A 17,850-nucleotide genomic window follows, 5' to 3' on the forward strand; every position below is an offset into this window, starting at 1 on the left:
ACCTGGCACCGCCTCTTGCCTACAGCAATTCTGGGATTGGTGGTGAGCCTGGCAGGGGTCACCTGGTCATTCCCCTTGGGACTCAGGGTAAATCTGGTCATACCAAAGACAGGGCAAAGGGCCCACACCACGAACCTGGACGCTTAGGATCTAGTGCTAGCTCCTGCCCTAGAGTGATCTTGGGCAAGTCACCTTGCTTCTTTGGGCTTCGGTGTCCCCATATATAAATACTGAAGGAAGGGGAAAATGAGGCAAAATAGAGAGTGACAGAATCAGCCCTGGGCTCCAGGCCTGCATACATTCTAGAACCCTGTGAGGCATCTCTTCTGGAGTACACTCCAGGTTAGAGCAGGGAAAGGCATGGGAGCCTCAGAGACCTCTCACGGCAGCCCTTCTCCTTCCCCTTCCCCCAGATGGTTAACTCATCTACCCACCCACCCACAGAGGAACCATGGAAAACCAGGTGTGCAGGCAGGGCCCAGGGTCAGAGCTGGACGGTAATAACGACTCTTCAATGAAGAACAATTATTTTCCTGGCCAGGACATGAATATTGACTCAGCCTAGTTGTGTTTTGGGGAGATCATGGTAAACCAGCTGTGTTATTAAGGTAGCAGGTGGAATTTGTTTAGATTACACTCTCAGGCCAGAATTAGTCACACAGCTAATGGCCAAGGGTATTCCTTTGAGTTGTAGGAGTTGAGAAAGTGGGAGCCAAGTTCCAGTCACATTCCTGGGCTGGCCCCGTTCTGTGAAGACAGACTGGTTCCAGATGGGGCCTTTGGGGACAGAACCAATCTCAATTGGAGACAGGGCTAACTGTGGGCCTGCACGGGCCCAACTGCATGTAAATTCAAGCTCTGCTACTTCTCAGCTTGTGGGATGCTGGGATGTTACTTGACCTCTATCTGTTCTCAGTTTCCTCATCTTTAAAACTTGACCAACCAGGAGATGGGAGCTGCAAGATTCTAGCTCAGTCTGAGGGTGAACTCTGTAACCATCTGACTGTCCATAGTTAGAAGGGACTGTCTTTGGTGGAACTCAACCCCTCTCCCCTGACACTGGCAGCAACCAAGGGGGTGACCACTTCAAGGAAGTGTTAGAGAAGAGACTCCTTCATGACTCGAATGTTGCAGTAAGATGACCCTTAATTCTCTTCCAGTTCAGAGATTATTTGAGCTAGTGGCCACCTGGTTACTGGGGCCCTCAACTGTGACAGCTCATTGCTCAAAGTCTGCCCCTTCTCTGAGGCTTGGGAGGAAAACAGTGCCCACCTCATGGCTGCGACCTATCCCTTTCTCCATCCCCAGTTTCCTCACCCAGGGGCTGCTACTGTCAGACCCTGGAATAAACTACTTTGCCCTTCTGGGCCTCTGTTCCTCATCTTTAAAATAGGGACAAACCTGGGCAACATGGTGAAACCCTGTCTCTACAGACGCATATAAAAAAATTAGCTGGGCATGTTGGCATGCAACTATAGTCCCAGCTACATGGGAAGCCAAGGTGGGAAGATAGCTTCAGCCCAGGAGGTGGAGGCTGCAATAAGCTGTATTTGTGCCACTGCACTCCTGCCTGGGTGACAGAGTGAGACCTTGTCTCAAAATAAAATAAAACAGAGACAATATCAATAAGTATATTAGATAACATGTGTCCTATCCAGAGCTTGGCCCATGGCCCAAGGAAGTGGAGGTTAGTTCTGTCTACTCCTCTGGATATAAATAGCACACATTTCTCATCCACCTACAAAGAAGTCATAACCGTTTAGTGACCAGAAGTTTGTACACTTCAGATCAAGAGAGAGGTTATTCTGCTAGGGCAGGTAACCCAACTCTCCTTACCCTCTACCCCCAACCCTCATCAAGGGTCTCATAGGAGGCCCCCAGGCACTCAAAATCTAGAGGATGTGGCACCAGGCCCAGCAGTGGGCATGCAGCAGGTGCTCAATAGATACCTCTGGAGTGAACGACTGGAGCAAATGTAGGTCTAGACACGTAGGGCCTGTGAGGTTTTCCTGACGGCAGGACCTACCCTTGCCACCCAACCCTCAGGAGCCCTTTCATATAAAGCTAAGCTTTTGGTACCCTTTCGTGATGTGGTTGCCTCTTCTGGAGGCACAACATGACAACCACTTCTGTGGTTGTCCAATGATAAATTCAGATGTCAAAGGGGAACAGAACCTTAGAAGGCAGATTCAAATTCCACTTTACAGATGAAGCACTGTAGCCTGAAGAGTTTGGGTAGCTTTTGTAAGTCAGTGGTGGCACCAGCATCAGAGCCCAAGCAGGAGTCCTGACTCCCAGTCCAGTGCTCTTCCTCCTCTAGGTCCAGGCAGTAGAAGCCACTCACTACCCTATGTGCAGAAACATCTATGTGCATAAGTGGCAAGGGCCAGGGCGTTCCCATCAGACTTCAGAGAATGGGGGTGTCTCCCAGGGGCAAGGGTTATATCTTCTCTATCAGACTGGAGACTCCCACAGGTTAGCGCCCCAGAGAGTCTACTTAACAGACGCCTACTGTGTGCCCATCGTTGTGAATACAGGGATAAACAACACTGGGTCTGTGCTCTAGAAAGGCTCAGAGTCTGAGGCAGGCTCCTTTTTCCTTTCTTTGCCCCCATCCCCAACCTCACACAGTGTGGGGGATGCAGAGTAGAGAGGGAGGTTGGCGTGGGGTCGAGCAGGGCCTGGGAACTCTGTGGGCTGCCCACAGCCAGGATAGTTCCTTGTCCTCTCCAAATCCCAGAGGGACACTCAGTGTCCAGGAGGAGGAAACTCTCCCCAGCTGCAGGCAACACCCCACTGGGGCCTTGGGGGCGGGACCAAAGGGCTGATCCTCAGCCCAGCCTCAGGAAAACATGACCCCCCACCTTGGATGACCCTCTCCCCACTGTCTGGCTGCTGGAGGTGGAAACTGGGTGGGTGCCCGAGCCCCAGCCCACTCAAGGCAGGGCTGGACATGGAAAAAATCAAGCCAAGAGCAAACTTCAGCCAGGAGGGGTTTGCACTCCCTCCTCCTCCTGCTCTCAGGAGAGGGCCTGGCAATGGTTCCATCTGGTTGTGTCTGCCATTTACTAGGTGTCTGGAACAGGCCATTTGGGAGGGAACTGTAGTCCCGGGACCATGCAGCAGCCCTGGCCCCCTGGGAGTCAGCCCTTCTCCAGCCCTGCCCCCAGCAGAAGGCAACTGTTTCCCTGCCCTGAGACAAGGCTAGTGCAGGTGAGGAGTGGCAGCTGGGGTCAGTGGGCAGGGTTCGATTGAGCCTCACATCCCCATTCATAACCAAGGAAAAGCCCAAATCATTTCTAAGCCTTTGTTTCCTCGTCTGTGAAATGGGAATAGTCAGACACTCTTTCCCTACCACTAAGGCCACCAGCAAGGACACAGTCAAGACCCAGCACTGAGAGCCCACTGGTCCCCAAGATTGGGACTGTCATGCCTGCTGCCTGGACATCCCAGACCATTCAGCCAATATCTATCTGGCCTTGGGGAAAGAAAGAAACTGGCAGAGGGCCTGGGATAGTATTCGTGGGGACTCCTGCCCACCCATCCCCCCATCTCCTCCTCCTCTTCCTGTCTGGTCCCTGGGGCAGAGTCAGAGATATTTCTGGCTGCCTCCTCCAGGCCTCTGGCTTCCCAGGCTCACACAAGTGGTCCCCACATCCCATCACTGCTTTGATGGAGTGAACTGGATGGGAGTTCCCTAGCAGGGGAGGCACATTTGTGTTGGCTCTGCAGATTCATACGTGAGGATCTACGCATATGTATCCTAAGGGGGAGAGAAGTTCCCCTGCCTCTTCCCACCTTCTACTTGGTCATTGTGAGCCACTCATCCTCCCTAAGGAGGCCTGCAGGTAAGGATGGGGAGCTAAACATCTGAATGGCAGATACCATTTTACACGTCTGGGCCTCAGTTTCCTCACCTTAGAATAGGTGGCAAGAGGAGATAATTATTAAGCTCCATTCCATCCCAAGCTCCACTTTTGGACCCATAGTTTTAGCTGGTCACCCAGAAAAGTTCTGTGTAGTAGGAAAAGTGCCATGGAGTGGGCAGCAGGAGGCCTGAGGCTGTCTGCTTCAAGCTACAAGACCCTGAGCACTTCCCTCCACTGTGAGAGGATTGAACCATATGAGCCTGAGGTGCCTTTCAGCTATGCCCTCCTGACACAAGGTGACTGCCCAGCATTTGTAGCACAGAGAGGCATCGGAGCACAGTGGTATGGCCCAGCACTTTGGGAGGCCGAGGTGAGTGGATCACTTGAGGTCAAGAGTTCAAGACCAGCCTGGCCAACAAGGTGAAACCCCGTCTCTACTAAAAATACAAAAATTAACCAGGTGTGGGTTACTCTGTCACTCTGGGTGACAGAGTGAGACTCCATCTCAAAAAAACAAACAAACAAACAAAAAAACCCCAAACCAACTAACCAACCAAACAAACAAAAACCGACAACAAAAAACACAGTGGTATGGGCATGCCCTCTAGCAGTCCCCAACCTTTTTGGCACCAGGGATTGGTTTTGTAAAAGACAGTTTTTCCACAGACGGCGGAGGGGAGATGGTTTCATAATTATTCAAGCGTATTACATTTATTGTGCATTTTATTTCTATTATTATTATAACATATAATGAAATACTTACACAACTTGCCATAATGTAGAATCCATGGGTGTCCTGAGCTTGTTCTCCTGCAACTAAACAGTCCCATCTGGAGGTGATGGGAGACAGTGACAGATCATCAGGCATTAGATTGTCATAAGGAGCAGGCAACCTAGATACCTCCCACATGCAGTTCACAATAGGGTTCGCCCTCCAATGAGAATCAAATGCTGCTGCCACTGATCTGACAGAAGGCAGCACTCAGGCAGTGATGAGGATGGGGAGCGGCTGTAAATACAGATGAAGCTTTGCTTGCTCACTGCTCACCTCCGGCTGTGCGGCCTGGTTCCTAAGGTCCGTGGCCCCAGAGTTGGGGACCCCTGCTTTAGAATCAGGCTGGCTGCATTCCAGGCCTAGGTCTGCCACTCTCTGGCTATGTGACTAAACCTCTTGGTGCTTCAGTCTCTTCATATATGAAATAAGGTCATTAATAATTTCTAATGCATAGTGTTGCTATAAGCAATAAATGGATAATATCCATGGGGGGAGAAATAATAGTATCTACTCCTGGGATTGTTGTAAGGACTTAGTATAAAGTGCTTACAACAGTGCCTGACACATAATGCAATTAAAGTGCTAGCTATTATTATTTCAGGAAGCCCCTCTTCCCATCCACAGGCATATGATCCCCTAGGCAGCCCCAATTCCTTTTCCCAGGATCTGGAGCCTCGCAGCAAGTGTGGAATTCCCATTCCCATCCCAAGTCAGGGGCTTTATGGGATGCTCATCTGCAAAGCAGGGTTGCTACCTTTCCCATTTTTCAGAGAAGAAAATTGAGACTCAAAAAGAGATTGGACTGGCTCAGAGTCAGAGTCCGAAGCCCAAGCCAAATTAAAACCCTGGTCCTGTACCCCAGCCTGGCCCAATGTGCTTGCTCCATTTCTGCCTTGTTCTCCAACCTGCCTGTCCCACTCCTCTGAGCTGAAGGGGTGAGGTGGGTATTCATTCTGTCCCAGCTTCTTCCTAGCTGAATGACCCTGGACAAGTTACCTAAACTCTTTCAGCCTCAACCGGGATATTTCGGATACTGTCCCATGACTGTGAAATAGGGGTTATTGGCCCCATTTTATTTTTTAATTAATTTTTTTTTTTTTTTTGAGACAGAGCCTCACTCTGTTGCCTAGGCTGGAGTGCAATGGCACGAGCTCGGCTCACTGCAACTTCAGCCTCCCGAGTTCAAGCTATTCTCGTGCCTCAGCCTCATAAAGTAGCTGGTATTACAGGCACGTGCCACCACGCCCGGCTAATTTTTTTGTATTTTTAATAGAGACGGGGTTTCCCCATGTCGGCCAGGCTGGTCTCAAACTCCTGACCTCAGGTGATCAACCATTTTCGGCCCCCAAAAGTGCTGGGATTACAGGAATGAGCCACCGTTCCTGGCCTACTGGTCCCATTTGGAACATGAGGAACAGGACATTCGCACAAGGGCACACAGCTGGAAAGATGCAGGTGAAATGGGTATCTCCCTAGCAGCCCTCAGTGCGCCCGCATGCTGCAGGTGCACGGTATATGGTCACTATTATTGAGAGGTGACAGCATGCTGGCAGTCCTCAGAGCCCTCGCTTGCTCTCGGCACCTCCTCTGCCTGGGCTCCCACTTTGGCGGCACTTGAGGAGCCCTTCAGCCCACCACTGCACTGTGGGAGCCCCTTTCTGGGCTGGCCAAGGCTGGAGCCCACTCCCTCAGCTTGCAGGGAGGTGTGGAGGGAGAGGCGTGAGCGGGAACCGGGGCTGCATGTGGCGCTTGCGGGCCAGCTGGAGTTCCAGGTGGGCGTGGGCTTGGCGGGCCCCGCACTCGGAGCAGTCAGCCAGCCCTGCTGGCCCCGGGCAATGAGGGACTTTGCACCCGGGCCAGTGGCTGCGGAGGTTGTACTGGGTCCCCCAGCAATGCCAGCCCACCAGCGCTGTGCTCGATTTCTCGCCGGGCCTTAGCTGCCTTCCCGCAGGGCAGGGCTCAGGACCTGCAGCCCGCCATGCCTGAGCCTCCCATCCACTCCATGGGCTCCTGTGCGGCCTGAGCCTCCCCGACAAGCACCACCCCCTGCTCCACGGCGCCCAGTCCCATCGACCACCCAAGGGCTGAAGAATGCGAGCACATGGTGCAGGACTGGCAGGCAACTCCACCTGCAGCCCTGGTGCGGGATCCACTAGGTGAAGCCAGCTGGGCTCCTGAGTCTGGTGGGGACGTGGAGAGTCTTTATGTCTAGCTCAGGGATTGTAAATACACCAATCGGCACTCTGTATCTAGCTCAAGGTTTGTAAACACACCAATCAGCACCCTGTGTCTAACTCAGGGTTTGTGAGTGCACCAATCCACACTCTGTATCTAGCTGCTCTGGTGGGGCCTTGGAGAACCTTTATGTCTAGCTCAGGGATTGTAAATACACCAATCGGCACTCTATCTAGCTCAAGGTTTGTAAACACACCAATCAGCACCCTGTGTCTAGCTCAGGGTTTGTGAGTGCACCAATCCACACTCTGTATCTAGCTGCTCTGGTGGGGCCTTAGAGAACCTTTATGTCTAGCTCAGGGATTGTAAATACACCAGTCGGCGCTCTGTATCTAGCTCAAGGTTTGTAAACACACCAATCAGCACCCTGTGTTTAGCTCAAGGTTTGTGACTGCACCAATCGACACTCTGTATCTAGCTGCTCTGGTGGGGCCTTGGAGAACCTGTATGTCGAAACTCTGTGTCTAACTAATCTGATGGGGACGTGGAGAACCTTTGTATCTAGCTCAGGGATTGTAAACCCACCAATCAGCGCCCTGTCAAAACAGACCACTTGGCTCTACCAATCAGCAGGATGTGAGTGGGGCCAGATAAGAGAATAAAAGCAGGCTACCTGAGCCAGCAGTGGCAACCACCCTCCTATCCCCTTCCACACTGTGGAAGCTTTATTCTTTTGCTCCATTGCAGTAAATCTTGCTGTTGCTCACTCTTTTGGGTCCACACTGCTTTTATGAGCTGTAACACTCACCATGAAAGTCTGCAGCTTCTCTCCTGAGGCCAGCAAGACCACAAGCCCACTGGGAGGAATGAACAACTCCAGACACGCTGCCTTAAGAGCTGTAACACTCACAGCAAAGGTCTGCAGCTTCACTCCTGAGCCAGCGAGACCATGAACCCACCAAAAGGAAGAAACTCCAAACACATCTGAACATCAGAAAGGACAGACTCCAGACACGCTACCTTAAGAGCTGTAACACTCACCTCGAGGGTCCGCGGCTTCATTCTTAAAGTCAGACCAAGAATCCACCAATTCTAGACCCATTATTACCATTTCTTCTAAGGATATGAGTGATCACACACAGGTCTCCAGATGCCCTCTGGGCCTGCAGCCATACAGCCTGCGGGCCACCACATCACATGAGCCGTACTATCTTTAGCCAGGGAGAGATATTTATAGCCCCCAGGGAAGTTTTTCGCTCCAGGGGAGCCCCAGAGTTGGTGGCTGGCTAACCCAAGGCCCCAGCGGCAGCCTCCGCCCGGCCAGCTCGCCATGGCACGGGGTCCGCAGACCCTGGTGCAGGTGTGGGTGGGCGGCCAGCTCTTCCAAGCCGACCGCGCCCTGCTAGTGGAGCACTGTGGCTTCTTCCGCGGCCTCTTCCGCTCTGGCATGCGGGAGACCCGCGCGGCAGAGGTGCGCCTGGGCGTTCTGAGCGCGGGAGGCTTCCGCGCCACGCTGCAGGTGCTGCGCGGCGACCGGCCGGCGCTGGCGGCGGAGGACGAGCTGCTGCAGGCCGTGGAGTGCGCCGCCTTCCTGCAGGCGCCGGCGCTGGCTCGCTTTTTGGAGCACAACCTCACGTCGGACAACTGCGCACTGCTGTGCGACGCAGCCGCCGCCTTCGGCCTGCGCGACGTATTCCACAGTGCCGCGCTCTTCATCCGCGACGGCGAGCGCGAGCTGGCGGCCGAGCTGGCGCTGCCCGAGGCCCGCGCCTACGTGGCGGCGCTGCGGCCCAGCAGCTACGTGGCCGTGAGCACGCACACGCCCGCGCCCGGCTTCCTGGAGGACGCCTCGCGCACGCTGTGTTACCTGGACGAGGAAGAGGACGCGTGGCGCACGCTGGCTGCGCTGCCCTTGGAGGCCAGCACGTTGCTGGCCGGGGTGGCCACGCTGGGCAACAAGCTTTACATCGTGGGGGGTGTGCGCGGCGCCAGCAAGGAGGTGGTAGAGCTGGGCTTCTGCTACGACCCCGACGGCGGCACGTGGCGCGAGTTCCCCAGCCCGCACCAGCCGCGCTATGACACAGCGCTGGCCGGCTTCGACGGCCGCCTCTACGCCATCGGTGGCGAGTTCCAGAGGACGCCCATCAGCTCCGTGGAGCGCTACGACCCGGCCGCGGGCTGCTGGAGTTTCGTGGCCGACCTGCCGCAGCCGGCCGCCGGCGTGCCCTGCGCCCAGGCTTGTGGCCGTCTCTTCGTGTGCCTGTGGCGGCCGGCCGACACCACCGCCGTCGTGGAGTACGCAGTGCGGACCGACGCGTGGCTGCCAGTGGCCGAGCTGCGGCGTCCGCAGAGCTATGGCCACTGCATGGTGGCCCACCGCGACAGCCTCTATGTGGTGCGCAACGGACCTTCCGACGACTTCCTGCACTGCGCCATCGACTGTCTCAACTTGGCCACGGGCCAGTGGACGGCGCTGCCCGGCCAGTTCGTCAACAGCAAGGGAGCGCTCTTCACGGCCGTGGTGCGCGGCGACACCGTCTATACGGTCAACCGCATGTTCACGCTGCTCTACGCCATCGAGGGCGGCACCTGGCGGCTGCTCAGGGAGAAAGCCGGCTTCCCGCGGCCCGGCTCCTTGCAGACCTTTCTCCTAAGGCTGCCTCCTGGCGCTCCTGGGCCTGTGGCTTCGACAACGGCAGAACTGTGACCTCTGGGCTGGCTTTAGGAGGGAGGAAACGCCGCGACTCCTCCCTGAGCTATGGCTGAGTGTGTGAGGCCGGCCTTAGAAGTAGCTGGCAACTTCCCTCTTTCTACTGAGACACCCAGGTCTGGTGCCTTCTGGTGGTGTGGACATGTTCAAGAAGCTCAGGGAGCAGTGATGATGCCCTCAAATTACTTGGGCTCTGCTGAGAGCTGGTGGGCACAATGTCAGTGAACAGGGTAGAGGGAGTTGGGATTTGAATAATCCGGGCTTATATGTAATGGGCTAGTGATTGAGCATCGCTGGGAGTGACTTAAATGATGTTAATCAAACTGCAAGTAGTAGGCAAGAATTAGGCACCTACTGTATGCCCGATACAGTGTTATGCGTAATGAGAGCTATAGTTGCCACACAGGGATCCAGGAAGCTTAAAGGATAACCTAGAAAAAATCTTAACAGTTACAGGACAACAAAAAGGTTTACACACACTTGATCCACAGAGTTGAAGGCAACATGCAAAAAAATTTAAAACCGCATACAATATAATAAAGTGCTGAAGAAATCAGGGCAAAGGGAAAATAGGAAGAGGAAAAATATATAACTCCAGAAAAGAAGAGAGTGTGCAAACTCTATGGAGGAGATGAGCAGGATACCATTAGCTGCTGAAAGGGGAGGCTTAGACCATGGAGGCTGAGAGCTCAGAAGAGAAGCAGGGTTGGGGAAGGCTAGAGCAGATGGGGAGGGTCTCTGCAAGTCCAACCATACCAGCAGAGCAGCAGTAGTTGGGGCATCTAGAGAGGGGGTGAGACTGGGCCAACTTGCAGCAGATAGTGACTGAGCTGAGCCTGGAGTGAGACCTGTGGGGGTGAGAGGATTCTTCACGTTCCTTTTTGGGACCCTTAGGGGAGCATCCAGGTGTAAGCCCTTGCCCACCCTGTTTTTGCCATCACCACAGGGGCAGTGGACTGTTAACCCACGTGACTTCAGGTCAGTCGAGGTATGAGCCAAATCCTGCCTCATCTTCCTCAGTTGTAGCCCCTCCTCCACATTCTACAGGTTTGTTCTCTTCCTGTCCTATTCTGCCCTTTGCCATTCCCTGGGCTGGAATGCCTAGTGTCCTCCTCTCTCCCTGTCAGTGCTCTACCATCCTCTGTGCAGCATTGGCTCACCCAGCTCTTCGTTTTCCTGACCTGGGCTGCCTGCATTGCTCATTGGACCCCTGGCTGTAACATCATTGTGTGTGCACAACCACGTGTGCGGATTGTAAGGGCAGAGATCCTGTTAAGTGAGCTGGGGGACTTCCCTGTCCCTGATTAAAATGATGATGCCTTGAAAGAAGCCAGGCTACAGAGGCCACTAGTTAGGAACCTAGTGCTGACCTCTGTTGTTGGATGAGGACTCTCGTTCCTTCATCAAAATCCCCAGCTCTGGCTTCTGGGCAGATGCCTGTCCCAGCCCTTTCCAGCCTCTCCATGGCCTTGGGAAGACTTCTCTGGGTGGTTCTGATTGGTCTCCATCCCCCAGGACCTGAGGCCCATGGGGAATCTTGGCCTCGTCAGAAGTGGAGAATGCAGTGTCGGCATGGCACCTCCGGGGCATGGAGGCTCGCGCCAGGGCTGCACCTAACTGCCTCTTCTCCTGGCCTATGTCCCAACCCTGGAGAATGCTGCCCTCAGAAGCCTGGGACCTTCCAGCCCTGGAGTAGCCTAGTCTGATAAGTCTCAACAATAAACCCTGACTTTTGCATCTTGTGAATGATGTGCAAGGTACTTTCACATCTGTCTTCCCCCTCCAGACCTACCTTGGGCCTGGGAGTTGGGTACCCTCTTCTTATGGCAGAAACTGACCCACTGGCCCAAAGCCACACAGCATAGCAACAAGAGTTCCTCACTTGTAGTTCTATCAAAGTGTAATTCATTCTTTTTTTTTTTTTTTTTTGACACAGGGTCTTGCTTTGTCAGTCTGGAGTACAGTGGTAAAATCATGGCTTACTGCAGCCTTAACCTCCTGGGCTCAGGTGATCCTCCTACCTTAGCCTCCCCAGTAGCTGGGACTACAGGTGCACACCACCACACCTAGCTAATTTTTATAAATTTTTTTTTTGAGACAGAGTTTTGCTCTAGTTGCCCAGGCTGGGGTGCAGTGGTGTGATCTCAGCTCACCCCAACCTCCACCTCCCAGGTTCAAGCGATTCTCCTGCCTCAGCCTTCCCAAGTAGCTGGGATTATAGGCATGCGCCACCACACGTGGCTAATTTTGTATTTTTAGTAGAGATGGGGTTTCTCCATGTGGGTCAGGGTGGTCTTGAACTCCCAACCTCAGGTGATCCGCCCACCTCGGCCTCCCAAAGTGCTGGGATTACAGGTGTGAGCCACCGCGCCCGGTCAATTTTTATACAATTTTTTGTAGAGGTGGAGTCTCACTGTGTTGCCCAGGTTGGCCTTGAACTCCTGGGCTCAAGCAATCCTCCTGCTTGGCTTCTGAAAGTTCTGGGATTACAGGCATGAGCCACTGTACCTGGCCTCAAAGTGTAATTCATATCACAAATCAAAGATTTATTTAACTCATCTGTAAGAGAACCAAAAAGAATGGCAAAGCTGATTGAAAAGAGCATTTGAGAGACAGATTTGTGTATTTAGTTGGAAGAGACATACTAAAATAAGTTTGCTAAGTTAGAGACAAAACTGGCATATGCCTTACAGGACAAAAGCATAATTTTTTTGGTTCTCTACTGAACAAAAATCCTTTGCATCTTTACATACATGCATGTACATATTTGTGCATATGCCTACAAGTTAGCATGTAACTTCACAAAGTCTGGGCTCTATAGTAAATTGTAAGGCAAAGGTACATTCCCCTTGAAAATTAAATAACTCTTCTCTGTTCAAAGTGTCCCAAAGTGACATTGAAAGGAAATAATCCTTCTTTTGCCTTACTTCCAAGTTATGGATAACTTTTCATAAGTTTCATAACAGAGCATTTTCCTCCTTCCTCCTGACCAGTGCTGAACACCTGAGACTTGCCACATGATGATCCATCGGCTCCTAGTCTCTTATCCCACAGCAATGTCTGCACTTGGGGCTGCTTAGCCCCAGCCTGCTGGCTCCTGGCATTTGATGGTTCTTCCCTTCATCCAGGGCAGCCCTTTCTGAGATGCCTTTTGTGCATAGTAATAACACAATGTTCACAGAGAGCTTTCCCACAGTTGACTTACTTGAGCTTTTGAGAATTTTAAGTGGTAGATAGTTTGCCAACATCCCTACTCCTGCAGCTTAATGGAGGGAAAAAAGCTCAAAGGTCATGTGATTAGAAGAGGCTCGTTAGGTAGTGGCAGAACCTGGCTGTGAACCCAGGGCCACAGGCTTGTCTTCTGTGCTACATTCCTGCTTGGCTGACATCCTGAGATGGACAGGGTGTTTCCAATGGTCTCCTTAACACTCTCTCCGTTTTGCCTTTCTCTATGTATCCCCACCTCTTTTGGGGGTTCGTTTGTTCCCTTGGACTCAGCCCTTTCTCTTCCCTCTTCCATAGGAAAGTTAACTAGTTCTCTTCCCTTAGGATAGACCTGGGAGACCAGTAGCCCCGTTCAGCCCAGGTAATGACTGGTTTAGGCCCTGGGGGATATTTGCACGTTCACTGATACTCCCTCGTCTCAGGAAGTGTGGGGAAGCTTTGTAACCCAGCCCACCTTCTCTGTCTAAGGGTTCTCACAGTTAAGGCTTTGCTCCACCCTCAGTCAGCATGTGTCACCACTGCCCACCACCCTCAGCAGGGATGGTGACCGTGCCTGGGGTGCCTGTGAGGAAACCAGCAGAAAGCCAGAATGGCTGGCTCACCCAGAGTCACACAGGCAGTTAAGTGGAAGAGCAGGGACTTGAACTCAGGACTTGGGATTCTCAGCCTCTCATTCCCCGGCACCTCGGCTTGACTATTGCATGAAGGTGTGGGGGGCACAAACCAGGTGCAGCTGGGCAAATTACAGAAACACTTAGGAGTTACTGAGCTCAGAGGGCTGGATTTGAAATCTCTCTGTCCCAGCCCAGAGGTTTACTCTGAGAAGTCCGTCCTTTCTGAGAGGCCTACACTCACACAGCTTAAAGCTGCAGGGATCATTTTCCTGAACCTGGTGGCAGCCCTGCAGCCCGACTCTCTGGAGTTCTCTCCAGTCTTCCACAAACGTTCTCCTTGCCCCTGACTCCAGATGTCCTGCACCCCAAGCCTTCCTCTCCCTGAAATCATCCTATGTGGTTTATATAGCCCGCCTGGCAGAGGCAGAGAAGCTGCCCCACCCCTGTCCTCCACCCAGGACCCGCTTCCTTGCTGGCTTCCCTTCAGTGTGCTCACAGGGCAGCCAGAGCCATCCTAGTTCAACAAAATGCCAGTCAGAGCCTGGTGCACCCCCTCTGAAAGGCAAAGTCCTTTCAGACTCTCCCACCCTGTTTCCTCCCTGACTTCATCTCCTCCCACTCCTCTCTGGCCTCATTGCTCTTCAGACGCACCAGGCACACTCCGGGCTGAGGGTGTGTGGCTGGTGTCCCTCTGCCTGCGCACTGCCTCAGCCCCACCCTGCTTCCTGCAGGTCTTGGCTCAGATGTCACTTCGATCCTACAGGCTCTCCTAACCTCCCTACTTAAAATCTATCTCTCCCTTCTATACATGTTCTCCTCCCTTTTCCTGTTTTATTTTTCTGCATAGCTTTTAGCATCATCTTCCATGCTATCTTTTCACTTGTTTGCTGTTGGTTTTCTCCTACTAAAATTTGAGCTCCACGAAGGCAGAGGGTTTTTTCTGTTTTGTTCACTGCTCTCTCATCAGGACCCAGAAAAATGACTAGAACGTAGTAGGCAGCTTAAGAGATGATTTATTTAGTAGGGACTTAAGAAATATTTGTTGAATGAATGAATGGCACTCAACAGATGTTTGTTGAAAGAATGCATTAATGAATTGATCAGTCAATCAAGGAAACTCCATAGGAAAGGTACAGAGAAAGGCTCTCAGATTTCAGAGGACAGGAGTATCATTTCTGGCAGGGCTGTGGCAGGTGGCCAGGGAAGACTTTTCTGTGGAGGTGACGAGCTGTCAAGTTTGCAGTCCACCTTGGGAAGAGTGGGATCTGAGAAGGGCAGCCACTCACCGGTCACTTTTCTTTCAAGGGAAGGGAGGAAGCTGGGATTAGAAATGCTAATCATCTCTTGAAGAATGGCTCCTCTTGGCGGCAGAATACACACAGGGCTGCTCTGTTTATTTTCCTTTGGCCTCAAGGAGCTGGGCCTCTTTTTCATCCTAATTGCTTTGCTTCAAGTTGCTGTCATATCCCAGGAATGGCAGCAAATTAACTGTGCTTGTGGGAGACACAGCTGTCAGAAGACAGGCTGGCCCCAGCAGGCCAGTAATGGGCATGGGATACAGGACCCCCCTAGAGGAGGTCTTGTCCCAGCAGCATCCTCTGCAGCCCTCATGATTCTGCCCCAGCTGGACTGGGGAAGCATGAAAAGAGGGAGCCCTTCTCTCTGGCATTCGAGTAACTAACAAAGGGAAAATGGGCCTTTTGTTGGGCTGCAGGGTCTTGGAGCAGGGTATAAGCCTCTAGTTCCACCCCTCTCTTCACAGGGAAGGAAAGCCAGGTCGCGGGTTAGGGGAAAGCAACTTTCCTGGAGACAAAGCAATGCAAGTGGACCACCCAACCTAAAGCCTGCTTCTCTGGAATCCTCCTCCCATCCTAACATGTTATTTCCTGTGCTGCCTTCCAGGGCACTCATGAAAGAGCTTCCCCATGGTGACCCATCATCAGGCTGCCCTCCCTGATTCCAGGCTTCCATCCTTATTTTTTCTAGGAAAGTTCCTCTACACGCACACACCATTCAGCACGCAGATTCAGCAGATGGAGACAAAGGAGTTAGTCTCTAATGGTATTTGGGCACCTGGGCCCTTCAGATCACACACTCATGCGTACACACACACAATTTTGCCAACTCTATAGGAGGTCAGAAACCATTCGCCCAACATGCTTCTCTTTCCAGGTAACATATTTTCATTCTAACAGGAGTCTTACAAAAATACGCCTAACTGCAAAGTCCTGATTAGCAAAGGGAATTTCAGAGAGGGAGCTAGCACTGGGTTGCGGTGGAAACGAGGGACTGAGGACTTTGTAGGTGCCACTCTGCAGAGGGACAGTGCTGCCTGCCTGCCAGCTGATTTTGCAGTCAAATGCTGGCTCTGACAGGGACTTCTGTTTGACCATGGGTAAATTCCTTAAAGTTGCTGAAATGAATGAAGGTGTCTCAACTCTAACCGGAGATGATAATTCCAGGAGGGTTGTCCTGAGAGTGAAATAAGAGCTTCTAGACCAGCATACGCAATCCTCACCTTCCAAGTTCCTTGCCCTGGTTCCTCTTCACACTTTCCCCTCCACCCATTATTGACACCCTTACTGTTTGGAAGGCACAGTTTTGGTGAATGGACCGTGTTCCAGCAGTCTGTGCTTATCGCTCATGACACAGCAGGATGGCATCCCGGGGACCTGGGTCCATATTCCAGCTCCACTTGCCAGCTGTGTGATGTTGGGCAAATGGAGATGATGATGAGAGACTGTTATAGAGTCTCTGTGCAGATTATGTGAAGTGCCTGTAGTGGGGCCAGAGAAATAGGCTGGAGTCTGAGTGTGAAGAGCCTTGAATGCCAGGCTGGAGAACTTGGGCTTTATTCTGTAGGAAGTGGGGAACCACAGTAAGTTTTTGAGGCAGTAAGTGTGACCGACAGAGCTGCTTTTTGTATTCAGATAGCAAGCCCCTCATCCAGCCCTGGGCTGACGGCTCCTTGTCCCTGCAGATCAGCTTGTCCCTCCAGATCAGCTCCTTTCTCCTGCTCCGCACCCCGAGAGGTGGTCCTGTCTGGGTGATATCACTGGACTCCCTTGACTGGCTCCCAATACAGAGCAGCAGCAAAAGGTGGGAAGTGGGGAGGCGTATGGAGTCAGGGAACTTAGTTCCTGGCTCCCTCCCTGTGGGGTGATCTTGCACTGACCTTTTTCCTTCCCTGACTCAAGTCCCCGCCACTGTCAGCTGGTCCTTTCCTTACAGCTGTCTGTCTCCAGGCTGAAGTGGCTGCCCCCTTCCCTCCTGCCCAGACACAGGAGTGGTGAAGCCCCAAGCTCACTAGCCTTGTGCTATCCCTTAGGGGCCCTCCACCCTTTGTGAACAGCCTCTTTCCTCAACACTCCTCTAGTGACCTGATTTGAGTGTGCCATCTCTTTCCTGTCAAGACCTGCTGGACATGTGCCCTGTCCCCTCTGACCCTCAGCTCTCTGGGCTGTGTTACCAAGTGGCTTGGCTGGGGCACAGTGTACTGGAAAATGCCCATCTCAGTGCCTCTGCCTGATCACACAGTTATGGGAACCAGAGGAATGTCTTACAGGCAGAGGTGGCGCCTCCGTGACCGGAAGCCAGGGCCTTGCCTCCCAAGGCACTTGAATTTGAGGGGGAAAAGATTGACCTTTAGAAGCTCTCCGAGGAGTGGCTGGGAATGGAAACAGAACCAGATGGCATGAGCTCCAGAGTGCACAGCTTCTGTCACCCCCTCCCAAGTGAGGGGCCAGGCAGGCCTGCAGCCCCGACCTCCACCACCCTGGCTGGACCGGACCATTACCAGATTTATCCAAGGGGTCCTGCAAGGTACATAGAGGGAGCCCTGGGGATCCTTGCTTCAGGCCCAGCCCTGCCACCTGTTTGCTGGGTGACATGGGGCTGGTTGCATCACCTTTCTGAGCCCCAGTTTGTATCTGTGGTTGAGATGTGTCTGGTGCATACATTTACTGTGGGGTCAGGTTGGGGAACGTGTGTGCCGGCTCACTGTGAAGGGAGCCAGTGTAGTGGCAGGGAGGCTCCAGCTGCGGCTCAGACTTCCTGGATTCTAATCCAGTTCTAATACTTTCTGACTGTGTGATCTTGAGCAGTTGCTTAACCTCTCTGAGCCTGAGGTGGGCATCTGTCAGGACAGCAGAACCTAAACTGAAAGGGCTGTTGGGAGAGTAAATGAGAGAGAGCACAGACAGGGCGTAGAGCAGAGCCTGGCTGTCAGTGTCAGTGAACCAGAAACCTCCCTGCCCTCAGGCATGGGCAGTGGAGTATCTTGGCGATAGCAGTCAGTCTGACTTCAGATGGAGAAGGCAATTAATGACTGCTTGGTGTAGTTGGGAGCCCCAAAGAGTTTTGGCCTTGAAAGGATCTCTCATCATTCCTCCTGATTAGGGCATTGTCTGCAGAATATGACCCTAGGGACAAAGGCTGGTGCCCCCTCTGGTGGAGGGAGGACAGTGCTTTGGTGGACAGGCA

General features: G+C 52.8%; 2 protein-coding genes across 2 annotated transcripts in view; one reads left to right on the forward strand and one right to left on the reverse strand.

Annotated features, from left to right (window-relative positions):
* RASL12 (RAS like family 12) overlaps nucleotides 1-7,945 on the reverse strand; it is a 23,209-nt gene extending 15,264 nt beyond the window's left edge. The window contains exon 1 of the mRNA XM_063698613.1: nucleotides 7,861-7,945. Coding sequence (XP_063554683.1) covers nucleotides 7,861-7,930 — 70 coding nt within the window. The 5' untranslated portion in view covers nucleotides 7,931-7,945. The remainder of the gene's footprint in view (nucleotides 1-7,860) is intronic.
* Nucleotides 7,946-8,024: 79 nt separating this feature from the next.
* On the forward strand, nucleotides 8,025-11,322 carry KBTBD13 (kelch repeat and BTB domain containing 13). Its single transcript, XM_031002380.3, has one exon. It carries the CDS (start codon nucleotides 8,150-8,152, stop codon nucleotides 9,524-9,526), a length of 1,377 nt encoding a protein of 458 aa, XP_030858240.1. The 5' UTR covers nucleotides 8,025-8,149; the 3' UTR covers nucleotides 9,527-11,322.
* The last annotated feature ends 6,528 nt before the right edge of the window (nucleotides 11,323-17,850 follow it).

This window comes from Gorilla gorilla, chromosome 16 (genome assembly GCF_029281585.2).
Source record: "Gorilla gorilla gorilla isolate KB3781 chromosome 16, NHGRI_mGorGor1-v2.1_pri, whole genome shotgun sequence".
In the NCBI taxonomy this organism is placed as follows: Eukaryota; Metazoa; Chordata; class Mammalia; order Primates; family Hominidae; genus Gorilla; species Gorilla gorilla.

Coding starts and splice junctions, on each gene's coding strand:
- KBTBD13 (XM_031002380.3), top strand. CDS start 8,150: ATGGCACGGGGTCCGCAGACCCTGGTGCAGGTGTGGGTGGGCGGCCAG.